The following is a 12,075-nucleotide window of genomic DNA, read 5'->3' as shown; positions in this document are numbered from 1 at the left end:
TCCAATTTTGAAGCAATTCATACAGGGACAAGGTGCAAAAAAACACGAGTTTGTCAAAGAAAGCTCCATTTTATCAAAGAAATCCAGGAATTGTTTTTAAATGAACAAAATAATATCTTTCGGTTGCAATTTGATTAAAACAGTTCAATATTTTTATTGAACTGAATCATAATTATGATATTTTCAACTCTTGATCGGGCTTGATTTATATGGTACAATCCACAAAATCTTTATTCATAATTTCTGATTGAAAAGTTTGACTGACTGATCTGATTATTTTGTTGACAGCTCCATCTAGTGGATGTATAACGCAACCCCAGCCGCTACCGTAGCTTCTATTCAATGCGCCTTATAATGCGGTGTGCCTTCCGTATAAAAACACTTTTAAAATAGGCCATTCATTGAGGCCTTATAATCCGGTTCTGCCTTATTGTGCGGAAAATACAGTCTGTTCAAAAGTGATCAGTAGCAACAGCGTCGGGATGTCAGCATCAAAATGATGCTAGAAAGGACCAATCAAAGCAATGAATCCAAAAACATTTCGTTCAACAAGGTTTGATTTATTTAAAAAATATTTTTTGCAGAACAAAATTGACTTTTTTTTTCGGCTCAAATTATACAAAGGATAAAGAATAACGGCATATTTAAGATTTACAACCAATTTTTCAAGTTGGGTGTAATGACCCAATTTGTGCGCAAGTAATCTAAGTCAATGTTCCCGTTATATCCTTTTCACATACCTCAAAAATTAATTTGATTTTGTGCGTGTGAAAAGCATAAGCGACACTACTTGGTGTCAATCTGAGTGGCAGAAGTGGCAGCACTTTTCTCAGTCTTGCAAATGGAGACACACTGGAAGATATCTCTGGAACAAAGGTAGGGCTGATTCGTGTTGCAACTGGAAATGGCCCAGTAAAATCCTAAAATACAACAGACACACAAAAAAAAGCTTAACCCGAATGTAATGCAACCCTATAAGGCGCACCTTCAATATATGGGCTCTTTTAAAACGGTTTTCAATATATAGGGCGCACCGTATTATAAGGCGCATAGAATAGAAGCAACAGTAGTGGCTGGGCTTTTGATCCCACTAAAAATGAGGGGAAAAAACTAACAATTGTACTCAGGACTACAAGGTGCACCTTCAATGAATGGCCTATTTCAAAACTGGTTTTATATACATATATACGCACTGCATTATAAGGCATATAGAATAGAAGCTACAGTGGTAGCTGGGCTTGCGTTAGGTCTCGTGTCGATGAGATTTTCTGCAGGTACCAATATTCCCAACAAATCTAGTGGATAGTCTCAACGACGTTCAAATTTGCCCCGCCCAAAACTTTTCCACTTCAAGTATCCTCTAATATTTTTGACAAAATTCTCCCGCTGCAAAGAGCTTCCATATGTTTCAGCAAATAAATCCAAAATTATTCCCACAATCGACACACATCTAACTTCCAACATGTTCATATCATGAACCCTATCTTATTTATTAGGATTAAATTCACAGTTTTGGAGTCCCAAATTGATATTTTTTCCATTTTGAACTCACGTCCATATTTTTTTTAATCTCTTCAAAGCATTCAATTTCCAACTAGTTCAAATCATTCCAGTTCACTGCCATTCAAAATGATCCCGCATCATTCGAAATGATCCTCAATCGGCATTTAAATTCGGCCTCTGAACTTTCACATAAAATCCCTCCGCAAAATGGCATTTTTTTTGGTTCTAAAAGTAAATGCGGTTCTCCCAAGCAAAGTTGAATGAATAATGAACTTACCTGTTGAGATAATCTCGCCACAGCCCGGGATGGCGCCTGGTTCCTCATGTACTAAAAGAAAATCCTGAGCTGAGCTATCGGACCAGGTTGCGCCTCCCTGCAAGATATGCATTTAATTTTATATATGTATGAATATATATATGATCAAATCACTTGGCCATTAGCCTTCTTTGACCTCATGAAAGTCGAAAATTGACGGGAGTCACAAACGGGGCATGAAGTCCTCACCTTGCCGACATTTTGGATGACTCCAGTAGAAAGTTGTAAATGATGTGTTGATGTTTTACCTCGATGGAGAAGGCCAATCCGATCCAAGTGGCGCTTACGTTGAAAGCCATGTACGCGAGATCATTAAGTACGACATTTTCCAGGTGACTGTGGATGGACGCCAGGTTCCCACCGATATCGTTGCAAGCCATCTACACGGACAACAAAATTCAAAAAACATCCGCAGTGGTTCTCGCTTAACAGTCAACCGAGGCGTGCCACAAGGCTCCATGCTCATCCCCCTCTTTTTTTCCACTGTGAGAAAAACACACATATTGTACATTTTTCCTGCTCCGTTGAGTAGACGGTGGTCAAATTTTGTGAAAATTTTGCAAAAATATTTTTACAAGCACAAGTCACCCTTAAAACTCTTGATACATCACAGTTATTTATAGTCGCTAATTCAATCCTAAAGACGTATAAATAAATCCAGACATTTAATACAAGGTACTTAGATTTTTTGAATTGAAATATTTGGGTGGACGAGGGTCTGAAAATAGCTGAAATCGGATGTTAAATAAAATAAATGTAAACATAAAGTCATTTATGAAGAGCAGCACGATAGTAAGGATTCCTCACCTCTGCTTGAGCCCACGTCAGAAGCTCCGATTTGAAGATAAAACAGCGATTGTCCAGCTGAGTCCAACCCGGAGGACATCTGTCGTCTGCAACAGACACATGGACAAAGTCAAATCCTCCTCAGAGCACGTCTATTCATCTGCGGCGGACATTTATCGTGGATCGATGTCTTGACCCATCCAAGCTACTCCATAAAGTCCTAGTGTCCTCGGTCGAGGCCGTTGTGGCCTTTTTAATAGCGCGCGCTTCCCTTGGTTGTCTTGCCGAGACAAAACGGACACAACGGTTGACGGCAATGAATCGCCCCCAGCTTATTTGCGTCCACTGGAACTTACTGGTGCTTTCAAAGCCATTCTGGAAAGAAGAAGACAAGGCAGTAACTGTAAAAAAGCAATCCATGATGAAGTTTTACTTTTATTTGGACTCACGGCTCCCGCGGAGAGGATCCCACAAAGGAGAAGCGGCAAACCGAGCGCCAGGTCCATCTGCGGAGAGACGCGCGTTCAGGCGCGTGCGCTGCGATGTCGCGGCCAAAGCGGCGGAGATGCCAAATGGCGAGGGCGAGGACCAACTTGGTTTTTATACGGAGACCCGCGATATTGCGCGACTCATCGGACGGGTTCTGCGATAAGGGAAACAAAAGCCATCCAAAAATAAATCGTTGCTACGTGCTTCATAAATTTTTCAAGCGTGTTTGGAGGAAATTATAGCCCTTGAAAGGTTTGATAAGATATGACATGGGCGCACATAGCTGGCTTGCTTTGCATGAAAACGGGCCCTTTTTCATTCCTTCATTCGTAAGTATTCAATAAAAACATTTTTGTTTGATATACTGTAAATTTTGAATGCTAAACAATTCTGTTTTGCTCTCGGGGAAATCTGACTCCAAATGTAAGAGGCTTTTATATATATATATATATATATATATATATATATATATATATATATAAAAAAGAGCTGAGTATTGTGTCTTAAAAGTGTATTTCCCCTCCATCCTTGCTGCTGTGTAATTATGTGACAGACTAAGAATGAAGCCAATAATCAAAACGAAAGGCAATCAAGTCTAGTAGCATAACAAGGATTACGCAAGGCATATTAATTTTCATACAGTCATACGTTACGCACGGTTCAAAGGACATTACGATCGGCGTAACGTGACAGTAGTTGGACTGTATGTACGGGAAAAGCCAAATCTAAGATTGTTTTTGCGTCATTAATATTAATATAATAGCGAATGTATGGAATATGAATCAAGCAGCAAACTGTTTTTGTTCAGTGCGAATTTTGCTACTTGCTATCAACTGAAAATGAGATTTTACTGCTTGGATTCCATCTACTCCATAATATGTTCAGAATATAAGTCTATTCATTTAGTGGTTCATTATAATTGCCTGTATTTCTCTTAACAGTTTTTTTTTTTTTTTTTAATTATTATTGCCTACTTTATTATTTGCTCGATTGTGGAACGGAGTCTGCTCGGGGAAGTGAACAGAATAAGAAGTTCGTTGTGTAGTATTGCTATGCATATGACGATAAAACTTTTGAGTCTTGAAAGATTCTTTCCTTCCTCTGTCGTCGTCATTTGTGTGAAGTCGTAGCTTTTTTCACGCGTTTCAACCCAATTCCAATTTCAACATGTTCCAAATATTCATCTGAGAGGTACTTGGCATACCAAATATTTCCCGTTTTCCCATAACTCCCCGTTTTACACCCCAGAAATTGCCATTCGTTTCCAATATTTTCATATTTCAAGCTTTCCCATTTCCCATTGACAACATTGAACTCATTCATTTCATCTTTTTTTTTTTAAACACAAATCTGTTAAATCTGTTTTTTTCAACACAAAATCATAAACACGCACAAATCACATTAAAGAGTTTCAAGCATGTATTCGTAAAAACGAAATCGATATTCTTGGGTTAAATACACAAACGATAAAAAAAAATAATAGCGGCCACCCATTGCGGTTATCCGGTCATATTCTGTAAAAATCTTGTAAACTCATTCAGATTGACGATCACGACTAGAAAAAATGCGAGTGTTTATTCAATAATAAGGGTCTTCTAGGCAAACCGATGAGCACTGGAGGACATCTCTGGCACAAACGAAGGCCTGCTGCGCTTCGCAATCCGCGGTATTCCAGAACACTTCTGTAAAAATCACAAAGAAAAAAATTCCATTCACAAAATATCAAATATCACACATGATGATGAAAGTCAATTCCCATCCCACCTAATAAATGACACTAAATGATACTATTACCATCTGCGTTCATTTCTCCACAGCCTTCCTCCAATGTTTCGGACTCGATATCGGTAAAGTCGACTTCCGAGCCGTCTGTCCACGTCAAACCGGTCTGTAAAACAAAAAAAAAGAAATGTTGGCGTGAAGCTCCTGGTAATCGGAGCTCGCCGCAGCTTTGAGCCATTGCTTCACCACGTCGAAGGCTTGGAATCCAATCCAGGTGCTTGGGTCTGATGGAACATAATCGATGATGAGCGCCTTGACCAGAGCATTTTCCACACCGTTGTGAATGGACACCAGATGCCCTTTGTACTCATTGCAGTACTCCTGATTGGACGCGCAAGAAAAAGACAAAAAAAAAAGTTGACTTGTATATAACCGTGCTCAGAATAAGTGCTTTGTAGGCTGTGTATATTTTGAAAATGTATCTGCAAAAAAAAAAAAGCAATATAAATCAAATGTTTACTACTTTTTACAGCGTTTGTATACGTTACAGGTTAGTCTAAAGCAGAAAAAAAAACAGTGCAAAAATAACTCTCTCCAGAAAAGTGAAAAGTTAACTACTTTTTACAGCGTTTTCACAGGTTAACCTAAAGCAGAGAAAAATACCCAAGTGCAAAAATACTCCCCCAGGAAAGAGAAAACCTGTCACCCCCCCACTTGACCATCAACAAGATTATATATTATGATATTATTTTTATCGCTTATTTATTAAGCAATGGCTGTCTATAATTCTTTCCTACCTCCGCTTCAAGAAATGTTCTTGCGTAGTCGAAATAACAATAACAGCGATTGTTAAATAGAGTCCAGCCTGAAGGGCATCTGTCATCTGCAATGAAAAAAAAAATGCATTTTGTGATTTTCCATGTGTTTTGATGTGAATATGTGCAATGTTAGCTGCAGCTAATGTCAATTTTATGCTTGTTGCATAAAATTCGGTGCTCGTGTTAATACAGTGGGCCCCCGGTTTACGAACTCCCTGATTTACATATTTTTCATCTTACGAGCGTGGACCGCGGCGTTTTTTGATATTTATTTTAACTGTACAGTAGATTATGTTACTAATTTTTAATATGTGTATAAAGTCATGATGTTTTTACCTAAGATTTTTGCACGCATTCACTAATTAACATGGGTTTGGATTGCCCGTCATACGAGCAATTCCAGTTACGAGCGTAGCCGCTGAACGGATTAAGTTCGTAACACGGGGGCCCACTGTAAATCCAAAAAAGTGCGTCAAAAATGAACAAATAGACATTACATTACAGTCTCGTTCTAGTGAGCTGGTGTCACACAATTACACGGCGTCATTGTCGCCTTTCGTATGTGAACTTTCTTTCGTAACTTGAGGCAATATTTTTCCGCAGAGGTGATTTGTAACTTGAATTTTTTGCAACTAGAGGCGTTTGTAAGTAGAGGTACCACTGCAGCGGCCTTTTTCGACCAGTACGTCGGTGTTTAGACAAGAAAAACAAAACATCGGTCAATCCCAAATTAAAGGCGTCGTTCAAGGCGATTTGGGCCATTTTGTGCGTTCCTCACTGAGATTTTGTGTAGCTGTGACCAAACTGAGATCTAAATTGTATCGTGAAACATTCAACGGTTGAGTGGCAACGACTTACTTGTGTAATAATAGCCAGCCTGTAATGAAGAAGAGAAAAACACAGCGACTTAGTTCAGATGGGACCAAGCTACTTAAGATGTTTCAGTTTTTGACAAAAAAAAGACATATTCGCCTTTTGTGAAGTCTTATTTTTGACTCACCGTCCCCGTGAACAGTCGGCTGATTCCGCAAACGAGGAGCAGCAAGCCAAGGTCGAAGGTCATCTGGGGAGAGACACGCAGATTCAAACTGAGTTTGAATGTCGTCGGAAATAATGTCTCACCTTTGCAGTAGAGATGCTGAATGGTGAGGACAAGGACCAAACGTCTTCTTATACGCTGTCCAATGATGTTAGATGACTCATCAGACGGGTTCTGTTACAAAAGAACAAAAGCCGACTGATTGCTATAATTGATTATAATCATTGTTGACAAGTAATCAAGTATGTAAACAGACCCATCCGGCTGTGGAAAGTATGATCAAAAAAAATCCACGGAAAATCATTTGGCATGTGGACACATATAGAAGCTAGCAACAAGAGTTTTTTTTTCCATCATTCAGAAGTGTTGTTGTTGTTTTTTTGTTTTTTTTTTTATAAAAGAGGGCGCAAATAAAAGCCTTTCATTCTCTCCAACATCAACATTTACAATATGAGGGGGTTGTGTGTGTGTGTGTTTGTGTCTGGAAGGGGGCTCAAGGTTTCTTATTTTTCCCAGATGGGTTTTTTGAGTTTTTCCCTTTCCTCTTCTTTCGATTATTATACACTTATGTAATTCTAATATGTATTATATATCTAATATGTATTATGTATAAGCGCACTGCATTATAAGAACTACTGTCAGCTTTTGAGAAAATAGAAGGCTTTTCGGTGCGCCTTATAGTGTGGAAAATACAGTTAGTAAGTGAGAAAGAGAGCGTGAAAATAATACAAAAACAGGAGCAATATCCAAAAACATAACTTCACCGCGTCCACCAAAGCTTTAAATGCTTTTTAAAAGGTAATCAAAAAGAGATGATGGAAAACCAAAAAAAATCCCCTGAGAAAAATTTGAATGTATTCCCCGAAGTCCCTGCTGCTGTGTAATTATGTTGCAGACGCAGTCGTCGGATAATCAACCTATCAATCACAACCAAAATTCATCTAGTCAAGCCGCATAACAAGTATTGCGCAATACGAACGCTGTTTCAGGACACTGCTCAAGGTGGACATCTAGCGGCCGATAAACAAAGTGCAACAATATCCTGTCGAGGAATGAAATCGTTTGGGATTTGATCTTCTATGCCCAAACCTGCTTGACCGCCACCACATAATTGCGCGGTTTGCCGGATGTCGACGCAATAATAATAATACAACTTGCAATAAAAACAATCGTTACTGAAAACGTGATTCTCTTTTGTAATATCTGTTTGTAAACAAAGTAGCTCTTCGGTATGACACGTTTAAATGTTGCTGCCACTGTCTATTCATGAAGATCGGCCAAAATATAAGATTTATTGGTAATATATAATTATAAATATCTATACATTGATCTATCTGTCAGTATATATTTACAGTATATATCAGTATCTATTTTGCTACTAGCTATCAACTGAAAATGACATGACAGTTGTTCAGAACTCTGGCATCAAACAAGCAGAACTCAACTTGAGAATGTCACATGACCTGCCTCAAAAAACAACAACAACAACAACACACACACACAAAAGAAAAGAGGTGAGCCCTGATTGGTTATTACACCAGTTTTAGTGGACAGTAGGTGGCAAAAGAGAAGAAGAAAAAAACAACAACGGGGATTTTACTGCTTAGATTCTTGACATTCTCTCCACTTGTGTTATTTGTGGGAAGACGTAGTTTTTTCACGCCTTTCAATTCCAATTGATCCGATTCACGCCATTCCAATTTCAACGTGATCCAAATATTCATCTTAGAGGTACTTGTATTTTTACCATTTTCCCATAGCGCCCCATTTTAAACCCCAAAAATTGCCATTCATTTCCAACGGGGGCTTTGACATTTCACATTTCAAGCTTTCCCATTTGCCATTCACAGCATTGATCATTCCCTACATTGCACATCATTCCTCATCGGTCGTTCTCATTTCGATTCATATGATGCCTCTACGTTCATCTGGTTGTTGTATATGTTTTAATAAAGTCAAATCACTTTAATTTCATCGTTGTTTGAATCTGTTTTTTTTTTAAAGCACAAATTGTCACATCACAAAATCATAAACACACGCAAACCGCGTGAAAGAGTTTCAAGCGCGCGTTCGTAAAATGAAATCGATATTCTTGGGTTAAATACACAAACGGTAAAAAAAATAAAATAATAGCAGCCACCCATTGCGGTTATCCGGTCATATTCTCCAAAACTCCTGAAAACTCCATCAGATCGACGATCACGACTAGAAAAAATGCTGAGCGTTTAATCGTCAATAAGGTTCTTCTAGGCAAACTGATGAGCACTGGATGACATCTCTGGCACAAACGAAGGCCTGCTCCGCTTCGCAATCCGTAATATTCCATATTCCTGTTCACAAAATATCAAATATTATGCATGATGATGGAACCAAATTCTGCCTCATAAATGAGGCTAAATAATACTATTACCTGGTGAGTTAATTTCTCCACAGCCTTCTTCCAACGTTTCGGACCCGAAATTGGTAAAGTCTACTTCCGAGTCATCTGTCCACATCTGTAATACAAAAAAAAAAAAAAAAAAAAGAAAGACAGAATGTTAGCGCTCCTTGAAATTGGAGCTTGGCGCAGCTTTGAGTCACCGAGTTTTGGTATCCAATCCAGTCTGCGTCCGAGCTATTGGTCCACGTCGTGCTGTTCTGTAATACAAAAAGAAAAGATAGAATGTTAGCGCGAAGGAGGCGCTCCTTGAAATTGGAGTTATTGCTTCACCCACCGAGTCCAAGTTTTGGAATCCGATCCAGGTATTTGGATATAATGCTTCCGAATCTTGAATGAGGGCCTTGACCAGAGCATTTTCCACACCACTGTGAATGGACACCAGGTGCCCTCTGTTATCATTGCAGTGCTTCTAATTGGACACACAAGAAAAAAACAAAAATAGTTGACTTGCGTATAACAAGGCCCCCCCTGCTGCGCCCCATTCAGTATACCTAAAACGGCATCTTTTTTTAACATTGACAAGAAGAAAACAACAGCATAAACTAACTGTTAACTATTTTTTTACAGTGTTTTTACAGGTTAGTCTAAAGCAGAAAAAAATAACAAGTCCAAAAATATCCCCCAAGAAAGAGAAAACCTGTTTGCGCCCCATTCTGTATACCTAAAACCATATCTTTTTTTAACATTAACAAGAGGAAAAAAACAGTATAAACTAACTGTTAACTATTTTTTACAGTGTTTTTACAGGTTAGTCTAAAGCAGAAAAAAATAACCAAGTGCAGGTTACAGGTTAGTCTAAAGCAGAAAAAAATAACAAGTCCAAAAATATCCCCCAAGAAAGAGAAAACCTGTGGAAAACTTTCTTATAAAGATGAATATTATCTATAAAAACTGTACACATATACCTAAAACTGTATCCGTTTAAACAGAAGAAAAAAGCGACATAAATCAACTGTTGGATATTTTTTTACAGCGTTTTTACTGGTTACACGTTAGTCTAAAGCAGGAAAAAACAAGTGCAACAGGAAGGAAGCCTTAGTTTTGCTTATTTATTAAACAATGACTGTCTGGAATTCTTTCCTACCTCTGCTTCAAGGAATGATCGGCGTATGGGAAAGAAACAAAAACAGCTATTATTAAAATGAGTCCAGCCTACATGGCATCTCTCACCTGCAATGAAAAGCAAAATGTTTGTTGATGTGATTTTAAACCTTTCAGTGCTTTAGTACATGTTTACAATCGTACTAATTATTCCAACGTTCCGACAAAACGTTAATTTGTGTTCGAACTCGTTTAAAATCAGTATTTCGTGTTTATTGCTTCGACGGAAATCAATTCCAAATTAAACGACGCAGAATGACGGATCAAAATGGAGACTTGATTTTTTTTCCCACCCGTACGGCCACGCCCTGCCGAAAAGTCATTCTTTAAAATGTTTTGCTTACTTTGAGTGAAAGCCGTCCCGGACAGCAGAGCGATTCCGCAAATGAGGAGCACGCCGATAAGAGTGTATGCCATCTGCAGACACACACACACACACACACACACACCAATACGGTACATGCAGTAGTGTATGGTTACATGATAAGAGTAAAAAAGAGGAGCCGTTACCTTTGCAGCGAAGATGCTCGATATCAAAGAGAAGGAAGTGGCATCTTTTTATAGGGCGCCTCGGCCACAACGTTTCCGGGATCATCAAACGGGTTCTGCTGGCAGGAAGCTAAAACTAGACAGCAAATACCTCTATTCCCCAAATATTAGACCTACTTTTTCCCAAAAATGAAGGCCTAAAGCAGTGGTGTCAAATTTTGATTTTGGGCCGCATTGTAGTGATAGTTTCTGTCAGAGGGCCGGAATGACTGTGAATTCAAATAGATTTTAAGTGTGTTGATCACACATTTACCAAGATTTGATATCAGAAGCCGGCAAAAACTGTTCAAAAGAGATTTGGTGAATAAGAAAATGTTTATTTTTCTTCCCCCAAATTTTTAAAAGTCAAGGACAACTTTTGGTATTTTAGTCAGAAACCTGAAGTCACATCAGCATTTCAAGGGCCACAAAAAGTGAGGTGGCCGGCCGGATCTGGCCCCCGGGCCTTGACTTTGACACCAGTGGCCTAAAGTATCCGAAATCCTATTCGTTTTTTTTTTTTCCACCGTTCAAGTAAGATCGATCCATCAGTCACATCAGCAGAGTTTTGAGGCACAGCTGTGCATTCTTATACGGGTTGTAGTCTCACTTACGATATTTAGCGTCAACGTGCGGACATCAGTTAGCAGCCAGTGCCCGTTGCGGCTAACAGCAGCCTGCATTACGGCAAAATGTTTTCAAAAAAAAGAACCGAGCAAACTGAACTGATGTCCAAGTCTATCCTTGCGCACTAACGGAAATATCGTTAAAACGGGGAGGATTGTGCCAAAGTTATGATGTCATCTGATTCAATTAAGAGTGCGGCGGAAAGAGAACACAGAAATGTATTCCATTTGACTCGTTTATTAATTGCGGTCTTTTGGCATACACGCACACGCAATCATAAAATCGGTAAACCGTGGATGATGTGTACGTATGCGGTAACATAGAATTTGGTCCTAAACTTAAGGGTGTGTCCTATACTCGTGCGTCTTATATTTGGGGAATTACGGTCATCTTTTTCTGCTAAACAATTTTCCAAAACATGTTTAAAGTTTGGGCGGAATGGTGGAGCCCCGGCTAGCACGTGCGCCTCACAGTTAAGGGACACGAGTCGGAATCCAGCCGGCCTTCCCGTGTGCGGTTTGCATGTTCTCCCCAAGCCTGCGGGTTCTCTCCAGGCACTCCGGCTTCCTCCCACACTCCAAAAACATGCACGGAAGGTGTCTTGGACACAGTAAATTGTCCCTAGGCGTGATTTATTGCTTTATTAATATTATTTATTGATTTATTACTTATTGCTTGATTACGGAATGTCGTCCGCCGATCGGGA

The 12,075-nt window shown here is 39.1% G+C and overlaps 3 protein-coding genes across 3 annotated transcripts in view; all 3 read right to left on the bottom strand.

Moving 5' to 3' along the window:
• Window positions 1–700: 700 nt before the first annotated feature.
• Window positions 701–3,313, bottom strand: LOC148419520 (galactose-specific lectin nattectin-like). The gene is made up of 6 exons (XM_088424405.1): window positions 3,055–3,313; window positions 2,962–2,980; window positions 2,627–2,712; window positions 2,068–2,199; window positions 1,781–1,877; window positions 701–920 (listed from the first exon to the last, which is right to left on the bottom strand). The coding sequence occupies exons 1-6, from the start codon at window positions 3,109–3,111 to the stop codon at window positions 787–789; spliced, it is 525 nt and encodes a 174-aa protein (XP_088280531.1). The 5' UTR covers window positions 3,112–3,313; the 3' UTR covers window positions 701–786.
• A 1,347-nt stretch (window positions 3,314–4,660) lies between these two features.
• LOC148419519 (struthiocalcin-1-like) lies at window positions 4,661–6,697 on the bottom strand. Its single transcript, XM_088422802.1, has 6 exons — window positions 6,635–6,697; window positions 6,493–6,511; window positions 5,614–5,699; window positions 5,063–5,197; window positions 4,889–4,982; window positions 4,661–4,776 (listed from the first exon to the last, which is right to left on the bottom strand). The coding sequence occupies exons 1-6, from the start codon at window positions 6,695–6,697 to the stop codon at window positions 4,673–4,675; spliced, it is 501 nt and encodes a 166-aa protein (XP_088278928.1). The 3' UTR covers window positions 4,661–4,672.
• Window positions 6,698–8,517: 1,820 nt separating this feature from the next.
• Window positions 8,518–12,075, bottom strand: part of LOC148419518 (snaclec VP12 subunit B-like) — a 4,515-nt gene continuing 957 nt past the window's right edge. Inside the window, exons 2-8 of the mRNA XM_088424404.1 lie at window positions 10,725–10,839; window positions 10,559–10,631; window positions 10,198–10,283; window positions 9,388–9,522; window positions 9,254–9,310; window positions 9,084–9,168; window positions 8,518–9,003 (exon numbers count right to left, since the gene is read on the bottom strand). Coding sequence (XP_088280530.1) covers window positions 8,906–9,003; window positions 9,084–9,168; window positions 9,254–9,310; window positions 9,388–9,522; window positions 10,198–10,283; window positions 10,559–10,631 — 534 coding nt within the window. The 5' untranslated portion in view covers window positions 10,725–10,839 and the 3' untranslated portion in view covers window positions 8,518–8,905. The remainder of the gene's footprint in view (window positions 9,004–9,083; window positions 9,169–9,253; window positions 9,311–9,387; window positions 9,523–10,197; window positions 10,284–10,558; window positions 10,632–10,724; window positions 10,840–12,075) is intronic.

The sequence above is a fragment of the Hippichthys cyanospilos genome, chromosome 9 (assembly GCF_059441005.1).
Source record: "Hippichthys cyanospilos isolate Australia breed blue-spotted pipefish chromosome 9, RoL_Hcya_1.0, whole genome shotgun sequence".
NCBI lineage: Eukaryota > Metazoa > Chordata > Actinopteri > Syngnathiformes > Syngnathidae > Hippichthys > Hippichthys cyanospilos.
Note: the sequence above shows the minus strand (reverse complement) of the source record. Positions and strands in the feature narration are given on the sequence as shown.